The sequence below is a fragment of the Cajanus cajan genome, chromosome 8 (genome assembly GCF_000230855.2).
Source record: "Cajanus cajan strain Asha chromosome 8, NIPB_CcT2T_4, whole genome shotgun sequence".
Lineage (NCBI taxonomy): Eukaryota > Viridiplantae > Streptophyta > Magnoliopsida > Fabales > Fabaceae > Cajanus > Cajanus cajan.
Window position 1 is genome coordinate 19221850 of NC_138524.1, and position 12273 is coordinate 19234122.

The window sequence follows — 12273 nt, forward strand, 5'->3', positions numbered from 1 at the left end:
CAAAAAAAAAAAAACACAATATAAGTTATAAAACAAAAGTGTAGCATTTAATTTATATCTAAGTATAAATATTATATATTATTATAAGCACTAAAAGTATTATGATAAATACTATATATATATATATATATATATATATAAAGACTCTGTCACTAACGCATTATTGATATACTAAAATTATATGTGTATATAATTAAATAATGGAATTATTAATATCATGCTAAAAATTATTGTTATTATAAAGTTAAAAAATCATAATAAAAAAATGCTAACAAAATATATGTATGGATTATAAAAGGAATTTTGAAGTACATGAATTGGTGGTGCATAAATGTTATATTTCTCTTTTATGTAGTTTAGGGAAAAGAGACACATTTTTTTTATTAAAATAAATAAATAAATAAAATTTTATATACTTTTTTTACAACTTTCTAAAACTAATTTTTCACGTGTAATTTCTCAAATTTTTTTAATTTAAAACTTCAATAATTATTCATAAAACAATTATTATTATTTTAATTCAGTACATGCACAGAATGACTGTTTCCGGTTAGTATATAAAAAAAATTAAAAAATTAAAAAAAAAATACCGTTGTCTAGTCCTCTTTATTGGCTGTTACTGGTTTAGCTCACCTATGAATGAAGTCTTGTTTTATGAATTCATGACATCCTAACCCTTTATATAATTCCTATGGATTATGGTATTATGGTGAGAGATATGCACATAATTTTAAGTTTGAATTTTAGTATTATTATTATTATTTAAATTATAATTTTTATAAATAATATATATATATATATATTGGAATATTGTGATAGTTTTTCAATGTAAGGTAAAATTTTTCATATTTTGAGAATCGGAGAGAAAAATTTGTGAAAAATAAATTAAGAACAGAATTTGCAAAAAAAAAATTGTAAAAATTAGGGTGGAAATTTTAATAACTAAGCTATATCGGTATGGTCCTAACTTCATGCTTATGGTTATTCAGTTCCATGTGTTTTATTTCATGATTTTGGAGATTAGCACTATTTGGTCTTAGAGGCTAATAGCACTGAATCTAGTCCATACAAGCTCATTGTGTTATTTATTTGGATTTGAGGCCCAGCTGAATGCCCAACGTGTTGCTATTTGATCCAGTTTTTGTGTTGGGGTGAAATGAACTTTGGAACATGGAATTCCCACAACCTTTAAGATAAAGTAAAGGGTGAGATGGCACATTGTAAAATGATTTTCCAAAGGTAAAATATTTACATAGTAATACTAGTCCAATAAAACCAATTAATATTGAAAACCATTGATAAAACAAATATCAATAGTTTATAATTATACCAAATAAATAAAAATATCATTTCATAATTAAAAAATTTATATAAAAATTTAGTTCAAAAAATAAAGTGTAAATAAAAGAAAAATTAATCGACCGTTTATTGATTTAACTAGTTCTATGATTGGTCTTTAAATTCCAAGATCTCGAGTTCGAGTTTTGATTTGATAAAAAGACTATCCTATTATAAATAACTTTAATGCAATCAAGATTTTAAGAGAAAACTAGTTTTCAACAAATTCAAAAAATATTCTTGTCAATATTTATATTATGATATAAAAAAGATAAATAAAAGACAAATCAAATAACAACTATAATATTATGTTCTATCAACATGATATCCAAAATATCATAGAGAAATTTAAGTCTCATCACTAACATGATCTTAGTCATTCCCATCTACAAATATTGTTTAACCTAAACACAAATAAATATCATGGTATAAAAAAGGTAGATCAAATAATAACTATGATGTCACATCGTATCAAAACATGGTATTAAAAACATCACAAAAAGATTTAAATCTCATCACCAACACCATCTCATTGATTTTTCACCTACAAACATCGCTCTATCCAAACATAAATAAATTAATCAACAAAGGAGAGTTTTGTAACTTAAGAATAAAATAAAGGTAAAAAGTAAAAGGATAGGTTAATATAGGAAAAATTGAAACTACATGAGTTTCATTTATAGTTTTCTAGAGAGACAAACTAGAGAAAACAAGAAGAGCTTTTTTCTTCATTGAAATCTTCTAAGAGCTTATGATTTTTCCTAAAAATTAGGTTTCAGGCATAGATAATTGAAAAAAGATATGTAGAGCATATACTTGTGACAATTTTGTAGTGAATAATTAGGTTTAAACTTTGGGAAGAAATTTCTCTTCATCTTGATTATAGCTTATAGGACGCTAGATTGAGGTAAGGTAAACTTAATTCTTGTTAAATATTAGTTGTATATAGTAAATGATTGAGTTTTGATGTTGTATTCTTGATGGATCAAGTAAAAGTTATGGTTTGCATGGTTGAAAGTTTTGGAGTTTTTGCGTCCTAGTTAAGGATGATGGGTGATGTTAGTTTAAATTAATGCTACATGTGCTGTTTTGGTGAAGATTTGACAAGTTGACTTTATAATTGGAGTTTGAAGTAATAAAGGGATTAAGTTAGATCATTAAATAGATGAGATTTTTTAGATTCTTTCATTCAACTAATGGATTTCGCTCAAAGATAAGATGAAGGATTAAAAGAAAAATAAGCAAATATCAATTTTAATCCGTGTTCATGAAAGATATTGTAATATTAGTGCTTAAAATGAAGAAATTGTCAAATAAGTTCCTATAATGCCAAATAAGTCTTTAATTTAATTACTTACTGTCATTTTGATCCTTGAATATATATCAATATTATCATTTTAGTCATATACTTTTAAGAGTTTTAGACTAACATAATTTTAATTTTGTACTTTTTAGAACATATTTTACAATTTCATAGTTTTCGAGACCAATATGACAATACCTTTTAAATTTAGGAGCCAATTAAGTGTCTATTAAATTTTTTAATAAAATTTAAATTAAATATTATTTTTATATTAATATAAATCATTAAGTACATTAAAATAATTTTAATTTGCATAATTAAATAATTATACATTTAACTCATTACAAAGATTAAAATCCTAGTTCCTAAAATATAATATTTTTTGAACTAACGAAAATGATATTTAATTTAAAAAATTATATTTAGAAGAATAAAAAATAATTTTGTTGTTTTATTTCTCTAGGGTCGAGTGAAGACCGAACGAAGCAAAGCAAGCAGTGGTGGGTATCCTTGTTTTCTTGAGTAGGAAGTTGAGACCGAGGCTTTCGTGCGTTGCATCCTCTCGTCGCCGCCGTCCACCACCGCAAGCGCCGCCACACTCCGCCGTTGATTGAAGAAATGAGTCGAGGAAGTGGAGGTGGATACGATCGTCACATCACTATTTTCTCCCCCGAGGGGCGTCTCTTTCAAGTCGGTGCGTAACTCGCATTTCTTCTTTTACTGTAACGTTTTAATCCACGCTTCAGATCTCTTACATTCTCGACTCGTCCAATTTGTTTCAAATTTCTATGTGGAAAACCAAGTGTTATTGAATTCTGTTCTTACAACTTTTCTTTTAATTGATTTTAAGATGTTGTTCTGTTGTGCAATTGTTGACCTAATTGACATTGTTCTAATTTTGGTGATTTTTAAAATGAATGGTAGTGGACTAGTGAGAGTGAGCTAGGTTTGTGGATTGCACTTGTGAAAGGCTTAGGAAGGTGGAAATTATCTGTTCACGTGAATCTGAGTTGACTGATTGTGTCACTTGGGAATAGGAATAAATATACTATTTTGTTCTCTTTGCGAAATGTATTCGTGCCTTTTTTCAATGTTATCTTCATTTGATTTTTAGAAATAAGTTTATCTTCAGCCGTGATTTAACCAGTTTACCAAACGCTACCTTATATCTGTCCCTTCCCCATTCCCAAGGCAAAAAAATGCTGATGATCCTGGATCAACATAGGCTTGTGGAAATTTCCTGGCAGTTGTTTCGCATGTTTGGAAATGAGTTGACTTGGTTGTTAGGCTGTAGTGTTCTAAGTGGTGAGTGTCTGAAACTCTTCCTGACAACCCATGGGCATTGCACCTGGGATTGGGTAGCAGCCAGCAGATGGCCAACTTTGGACAGGAACGTTGGACCCAGGTTGTTGTATGCTGGCTGGGTACGCGGTATCCCCACCAGCAGATTTAGCAGTAGAAGCCATTCGAAGAGACTGTTGCTGTGCCAGCTGCTGTTGACGCGGAGGAAATGGAGAGACCATATTGGTCTGCAAATATCCAGTTTACTGAGTTGTGTAAAATCTTATTCACATACCGAAACAAAAACAACCCATCTAAGGATAGAGATCAACAACTAAAGTCAGTTGTTCTGATATCTTTTGGACTCACATTGAGCAAGGAGGGATGCTCGAAAAATAAGAATGGGTATATATTAAAGTAAGAAAAATCAAGTCAATGAAGGAACTCAATCTTAAACAAACCTATTAAAGCACTGGTATGTACCTTCTTAAAGAAGCTCATGACATCATTTTTACATCTTGTGGTTTTTCTGGAGTTAAACCTGGTGTAACTGAAGGTGAGTCTTTAAATAAAACCTCAATTCCTGAAGTGGACTGGGATGTAGTCTCAACTGATTTCGGGACATCAGTTTTCTCAGCTGTTGATTCCTCTGCAGCAGCTGAAACAATTATGAAAACAAAATTAGAAACTAAAACAAGCACAACATAATCACCAAGAAGATTCTTCAAAGCTTTAAAAGCAATGCCTGAAAACACTTTAGTTAGTGCTTCCATCATCCATGATTTATTTTTTTTCTAAAGCAACAGAGAATCTAAAACATACACTGAAAACCTGCCCAGTTGTTATCACTGGAAGTAGCATAAGCTTCCCCTGAGCCCTTTTCATTTGGACCATCCATAGACAACGTGTCAAAAAGTTTCATATGATAATCAGGTTTTTCAGGGGGATTGTGTTATGTCAGTTGTCTGTTTTGAAATTTCAGCTTGTGGTGGTGGTGCCACAGGTTCCACTTTCTCAATATGTTGAGGTTTAACCACAGGAATTACCTGTTCAGAAATTTATTATTTTCATATGTCTAAATAAGTATAATCCATGAAACTTTTAACTTTAAAGAGCAAGGAGAAAAATTCCTCTTTACAGAAAGGAGGAAAAAAAAAAGGACAAGGTAGAATGGTCTATGTTAATTTGTTAATTGCTTATAGTGTCATAGTTTATCATGCAAGTTACTGAAATTTGGAAATGTATAGTAAATTAGTGATATACTATTTTATATAAAAGTAGTGAATATTTCTCTAACTGATAATATTTTCCAAACATAAATCACTATCAAATATCAATATTTTACTCAATCATAAAATTTCCCTGGAAGGGATCAGCATAATAGTTTAATTATTGCATATTGCATAACTTTGAGGCAAAATTGAGTTGACTTATCTTCTCGCATAAAAGATACGAGGGATATGAGGAAAGAAATACAGTCTGTAGAACAAGTTCAATTAATTGGCTTTCCTTGTAAACTATAGAATGTATAGATGTTAAATGTTTAACACCTATGTAGTGGTAAGTTGACATTTCAGGGATGTATGAAACACCAACAGTAGTAACACACATTACTAAAGTTTCCTGAGTTCTTAATAGGCTTTCGGACTCTTTAGTGAGTGTGTTATACTTGATCAGAATAATTCCTTGCTGTTGTTTGACTTGTTTGGAAATGAGTTGACTACTTTGTTAGCTGTAGTGTTCTGAGTGGTGAAAAATTTTATGTGTGATTAAACAGAGTATGCTTTCAAGGCTGTTAAGGCTGCTGGAATTACCTCAATTGGTGTCCGAGGAAAGGATTCGATTTGTGTCGTTACTCAGAAGAAGGTTCCGGTGAGTACTGGAAATTGGTTCTCTGATATTTCTTTTGCTTGTATGAGTATTTGTGCTGGCTGTTTAAGTTGGGTTGTTCAATGCAGGATAAGCTTTTGGACCAGACAAGTGTATCACATCTCTTTCCCATCACAAAGTACCTTGGTTTATTGGCAACTGGCATGACAGGTATATTTTTGGTTACACCTATTGTTTCTCTCTTGTCAATATTTGTGAATCTGTTTGCATGTTTGGTTAGTTAAAATGTAGATCTTTTTTTCTTAAAGTTAAATTGAGCAGCATTTCACAGACGATTTCTTCATTGTAATTATCTCATTAAAATATAAATTACAAGTTTTAAAAATATGATATCAACCCATGCATCTGGTTAGTGAGGGGAAAATAAGAAGGAGATGGTACTTATATGAGAATGCTTATCATTCTTCTAGATTGTGACATGTTGGAAATTAGAGTTCTGTTTTGAAGCCAAACATCTGTGGTTCAGATGCATGTATTTATTTTATGTGTGATATTGATCAATGAGTCCTTGCAACCTTAACATAAAATATGATTAATAATTTATGATGGGAAAATAGTTCTATTAAACCTTAATGTTGCTGTCAAAGTTGTGCCTAGGGCTAACTTGATATATGATCAGACTCGGTAGAGACAATGATGTTGTTGTTTTTCTTTGAATTGATCTTTTATATACGAGCGCATGTTTAGATTACAGTCACAGGAAATGAATATTTTGTTTACAGATATATTATATTTACATTAATATTTCAATTTTTGCTTTATCCTACTGAAATACCTCTTTCCAGCTGATGCAAGGACACTTGTTCAACAAGCAAGAAATGAAGCAGCTGAGTTTCGCTTTACATATGGATATGAGATGCCTGTTGACGTATTGGCTAAATGGTAAGTAATTCAGTTTTTAAAAAGACATTTTGTCACCATAACTATTACTTGCTGGTATGCTGTATGCTGTATGCTGCATATAATTCTGTTTCACATCTGCCTTCAAATTATCATTATGTAGGTGAATGTTATCTGCACTTCTGTATTTAATGTACTGGAACAGTACAACAATAGGCAATCACCAAATTGTTGTAACATGCTTTTGCATGTGGTGTGCAACTGGAAGATTCTATTTTATGTTGCTCCTGCTACCATATTGAATATCTAAATTTCAGGCTTATGATACAGTAATCAGTATCTAATGTATTAAAATTTAAAACCATAAAAGAACTATTAGTGCTTTCCCCTTCAAATAGGTGCAGTGAAGTGTTAACAGATCTCACATTAGGAACCACTACAGCCATGAATTTTAGCAAGTTATTGGACCCCTGATCTATTTCTTAATGTACTTGTGTTTCTGATAGGAATTGAATTTATCTGGTGTTATAGGTAAGATTGTTCATCACTTTTTTTTTTTTTTTTTTTTTTCAATTTTCCTAGTTATATGAAGCACTTACTGTAAATCTGATGTTAAAGTTATTAGTGGTTAAGTGACTTTTGCTTTCCTTATCCATCCACCATGTTCTCCCTCTGGTTCTACACCATCTTTGCAGTAGTTTTCTAATATAATATTAATAACTGATAGTTACATCCATATTTTTACCCATTCTCTGGAAATGATACCAATTATGATTAAACATTTGTGATATATAGGTATTTGGCAAGCAAAGGATAGCATACTTTTTTTTTTTTTTCCTTGAGACACTTGTAGCGCTTGTGATTTCTTTGGTTGCTTCCATTTAATTTGCAAAATTCCTTAAACAGAGTGTTGACAGCTTTTGTAACAGTTGCACTTTGGTAGTGTTGGTTGTAGCACTATGATTAGTTCTTAAATACTTGTTATGTTTTTGCTTTTGATTTCATTGCTGGATGTGGATGCAGTGTGTTATGTGTCTGATCTGTTTGTTAGAATTCACTTCTACAATCTTTAAAAGGATTATCAAACAAGTCTATGCAGTTTAATTTGGATGCTGGGTCAAACATTCTAAATTGTGATGTTGTTTTTGTCAATGTTATATGTTTCTGTTTTGAAGTAGCAAGTAATTTAAGTTCTATGAAAAAAATGGCTATGAACATGTTTTGTTTGATGCACAAGAGTAGAGAACACGATTAATTGCAGTAATAGTTTTGTCAATGCTTGTTGTGTAAGGTTTTTGAGATCACATCAAATTCCTTGAATTTACTAGTTTGGACAACACATTTTTACATTGTGATAACCTTGCTATAATAATTCTCATCTGTTGAATCTGATTGTAATTTTTGACTTTTGTCAAATGTTACATTTTTTATTTAATATATTTTTGGCTTTACAATTTGTCAGTAACATCTTGTGTCTACCTTATCTTATCTTTTACACCAACAGGATTGCAGACAAATCACAAGTCTATACTCAACATGCTTATATGAGACCACTTGGAGTAGGTATATTTTCTTCTTAGCCTTTTTACTGCTGAACAATTTTCACCTTGTTTCTAAGATCACATAATCAGTTTTGTAAGATAAAAAATATTTTTATAATTTAATTACTTATTAGTATTATTGATGTCATTTTTCAATGATTTTGAATCTCGTGCGATGAAGTTGCTATGGTTTTGGGTATTGATGATGAATATGGACCTCAGCTTTACAAATGTGATCCAGCTGGTCATTACTTTGGTCACAAGGTATATAGAAGATCTTCTTTCACTTCAATTGATATTAGATTTTTTTAGTGTTATTTAATAAGAGAAGATGAAAAACATGCTGTTAGTAAATTCAATTCCTTAATAGATTCGTAGTTATGTTTCTTTATCTACTTTAATATCTCATGCATTGAAAATAATTGTCATTGTAAAAAATTAAAAGCCTTAATTGCTCTTTTTGTTACCCATGTTTCATGATTTTGCAATTTTTGCTATATGACTTTCAAAATTGCATATTTTGCCATTCAACTTTCAATTTTTTGCACATTTTACCACCCAATTAGTTGAATGTTTGTCTAACGTTGTTAGTTAATTGCTGATGTTAGTGTAATATTTTTCAAACAATTAAGGAGGGTTATTGTAGGGGTAGAAAAAATAGGGGGAGTTTGTGTAATTTCACAAAAATTCATGGCGTGTTAGTGTAATTTACCCATTATTGTAATATTATTGATTTTAAGAACTAGAGAACCAGACAAAAAGTTGCATTGGCAATATACCTACAATTATTCTTGATCCAGAAAAGAAGGGATTTTTACAGTTGATAGGGTAGTAAATGAAGATGTTTTTGAAATTATTTTAGCAGCTTTGAACTCAGCATAAGTAGGTTATAAGCTTTATGTGATAATAATTACCATCATTATAATGTACTTGAGTTATAAAGTGTGAAATCATCTGTTATAGCTCATGACATCACCCATCCTAAATTTTCCCTTTCACCCCTCATTTGATCTCGCACTTTACATTTCTTGAACTTGAAACATTGACAAACATGCATCTCTTGTCAAATGCTCAGAGATTTGTAATTTTAAAAAAATCTGTATTGCAATTGTTTTTTTCTGTTAGATTTGCTGGCTACTTTTCTTTTTTAGTATGTTATTGTTTGCTATAAGCCATACCCGTAGATTGTGATGCACATTGATTTTGAATCTTCTAAATGTTTCAAAGTAAGGACTGGTGTTTCATTTTCATAACTTCATGCATTTGTAATCTATTTGTAAATGATTAAATGCACTTGTAGACAGAAATTAAAGTGTCTAAGAATCTATTATGATGCACTCAGGCCACAAGTGCTGGATTGAAGGACCAAGAGGCAATTAATTTCTTGGAAAAGAAGATGAAGAATGACCCTTCATTTACTTACGAGGAGACAGTTCAGGTAATTATGTCATGCATTTTTTCTCTCTTCACTCTAGTTTAGTTCCATCTGTCTAGTTTGAGAAATTGACAATCTTGTCTGATAGGCATCCAGTAGTTAAGAAGGTATATGTAAGGTGAGATAATAAGGAGGGATAACTGACTCTAGATGTATTGGAGATACTATAAATAGGTGGCCTCAACAAGTAGTTAGGATGTTAGAAGGTCAGTACAGTCTGTAATGAGGGTTTGGGATGCTCTTGAATATCATCCCGTGTACTAGATTTTTCTTGGATGCCATAGCCTTGTTCAGAATAACATTTTCTTCATTCTTTCTTGTTTCTATATCAGTTGGCCTTTCCTTGTCACTGGCTTTTGTTGGTATGGAAAGTGAAGACTGCCATGTTATCATTGACAACTTGTGTGCCCCCCCTTCTTTTAGGATAAACTAATTTTGTTGATGCTTTCTTTTTTTCTGGCAATTCTTGACAAATATTTACTATGCTATTATATTCTATAATTAATGATCTGCATGAAAGTTATTGGATGGAATAGTGAATGTATGTGGATGCTGAAGATTGGCTGTGTTTTTTAGAAGGTGAAAAATATGAGTGAAATCTGATGTAAATGATCTTGGTTTTGGATTTACTGACTGAGGGATAATGGTTTGTTTCTTCTGTATTTCTGAGTGCTAAAGGAGACAACAAACCTATATCTCTCAGTCGGATAATGTAATAAAAACTAAACTTTTGGATCCTTATTGAAACTGTAACGTATTACATTAGTTATGACATTGACGCATGGTCATTAAGCTTCATGAACATTAGGTATCAGCCTTTGCCTTTGCTTAAACTTAAAAAATGTGTTAAAGAATTTGTTGCCCTTTCTTCTTTCATTCTTATATGTGCTGTCTCAAGCGGTAATTGGTTTTTGTTCACGAGACTTGTATTATGACTAATGACACTAGAAATTGAAAATTATTTTTTCACCAATTTTGTTAACAGTTTTCCATTCATGCTTTTCATGTTCTAATTCTAAGATCTCCCTGTTCCTTTTTTTTATTATATATTTTTTTTATCAGACTGCCATTTCTGCTCTGCAATCAGTTCTTCAGGAGGATTTCAAGGCCACTGAGATTGAGGTAGAATTTAATTTTTAAAGCTTAAAGACCTTGTGTGACACCATATTAATGGAAGTTGGTAAAATAATCCTTATTTTATATATAAAAAATTGTTGCAAGATTTCATTCTTGTTTAGTTCCTGAATGGACAAAACATGTACTTTAGAAGTAGACTATTTCTTAATTTTGAAATTACGTTTAGTTGCATGTATCGCTGTAAATTTTTGCTAGGCTAGTATGGTAGGGGTAGATAATTTTTTTTATTTTTTATTATTGCCATCCAAAAAAATCTTCACTGAATTAGTACAAATGTTTGTTCTTTGCGTTTTCTAGGTTGGAGTGGTGCGGAAGGATAATCCAGAATTCAGAGTTTTATCCACCGAGGAAATTGATGAACATTTGACTGCAATAAGTGAGCGTGACTGAGTTCTTGATAAGGATGTAATTGTTCAAACTTTCTAGTGCTAGATTAAATTATGTACTTTTGTTCTCTGGGATCATTGAATTGATTTCCTTGTGACATTTGAGTAGTGAGTTGCCCAAGAATGATGCTGAAGATGATATTTGCTTTACTATTACAAGTTTACTTGGGAGCACATTTCATGTTCTATCAATTCTCTTGATTTTATTTTTTAAATGGCGTTGATTATAAAATAAAGACGTGTATGATGTATAATAGGGTTAAAATTTGATAGGAATATGATTCCTATGGTCTATATACCATTAAAAAAAAGATTGGCAGACCTTAGGTAGGGATTTGAACTTTGGCGCAGGATGTATATCCTTTTTATTAAATAAATGACTTTTATGATAATTGACTATAAAATTGTCCAAATAAAATTAAGTATGATGAGGATTTAAAATTATACGTAAAGAAACTTCTTTTTCTTCTCTCGGTGAGCTTCATATACAATTAATATGTACGAAACTTAGACGAAGAAAAAAATTAATTTTCTTGTCTAACGATTTTATAATTAATGCACATCTGTTTATGAATTAGTATATGTAGTTCTGTATCAAAAGCAACATTAGTATATTTAGTTATTTGACTCGGTCTGTAAAATAAGTTTCGAATTCAAATATTTTTTAAAGAAAAAAAAATGTAATTGGAAAGAGAGATTATATTAAAGATGGTTAATATGTTCTTCAATTGAAATTAGCTAGCGAAAATTTTGCATAAATAAAAAAAACTAGTATAGTTAGTAAAAAAAGTGTTCTCATTTAAAATTTATTGTAATAATTGTAGAGTAAGATTATTAAATAAGATTATCTGAAAAATAAATAATGAGACTTCGAATATTTGGAAAATGCAATGGTCAAAATTTATCGCATATTAAAAGGAGATCTTTTCTTTCAAAAAAATAAAAATGAGATCTTTTTATTGAAATTAATTTACACAAGTAATAGTGATTTCTGTGTTTTAATCAAGTTATTTGAGATTATCATATCATGATTACTTAAAATACTAAAAAAAATTAATTTGTTGACGGATATTTTAAACTTTTAACATAACATGTATTCTAAGAAGAAAAAAATTTATTTAT

At 30.3% G+C, this 12273-nt stretch overlaps 1 protein-coding gene across 1 annotated transcript; it reads left to right on the forward strand.

The window, feature by feature from the left end:
- The first annotated feature begins 3101 nt into the window (after positions 1 to 3101).
- LOC109799103 (proteasome subunit alpha type-6) lies at positions 3102 to 11339 on the forward strand. Its single transcript, XM_020359611.3, has 9 exons — positions 3102 to 3335; positions 5700 to 5794; positions 5881 to 5962; positions 6598 to 6694; positions 8157 to 8215; positions 8375 to 8457; positions 9536 to 9631; positions 10691 to 10750; positions 11063 to 11339. The coding sequence occupies exons 1-9, from the start codon at positions 3260 to 3262 to the stop codon at positions 11153 to 11155; spliced, it is 741 nt and encodes a 246-aa protein (XP_020215200.1). The 5' UTR covers positions 3102 to 3259; the 3' UTR covers positions 11156 to 11339.
- Positions 11340 to 12273: the final 934 nt, after the last annotated feature.

Coding starts and splice junctions, on each gene's coding strand:
- LOC109799103 (XM_020359611.3), top strand. CDS start 3,260: ATGAGTCGAGGAAGTGGAGGTGGATACGATCGTCACATCACTATTTTC. Junction 5,963..6,597: donor ATTGGCAACTGGCATGACAG/GTATATTTTTGG, acceptor ACCTCTTTCCAG/CTGATGCAAGGACACTTGTT. Junction 9,632..10,690: donor CTTACGAGGAGACAGTTCAG/GTAATTATGTCA, acceptor TTTTTTTATCAG/ACTGCCATTTCTGCTCTGCA.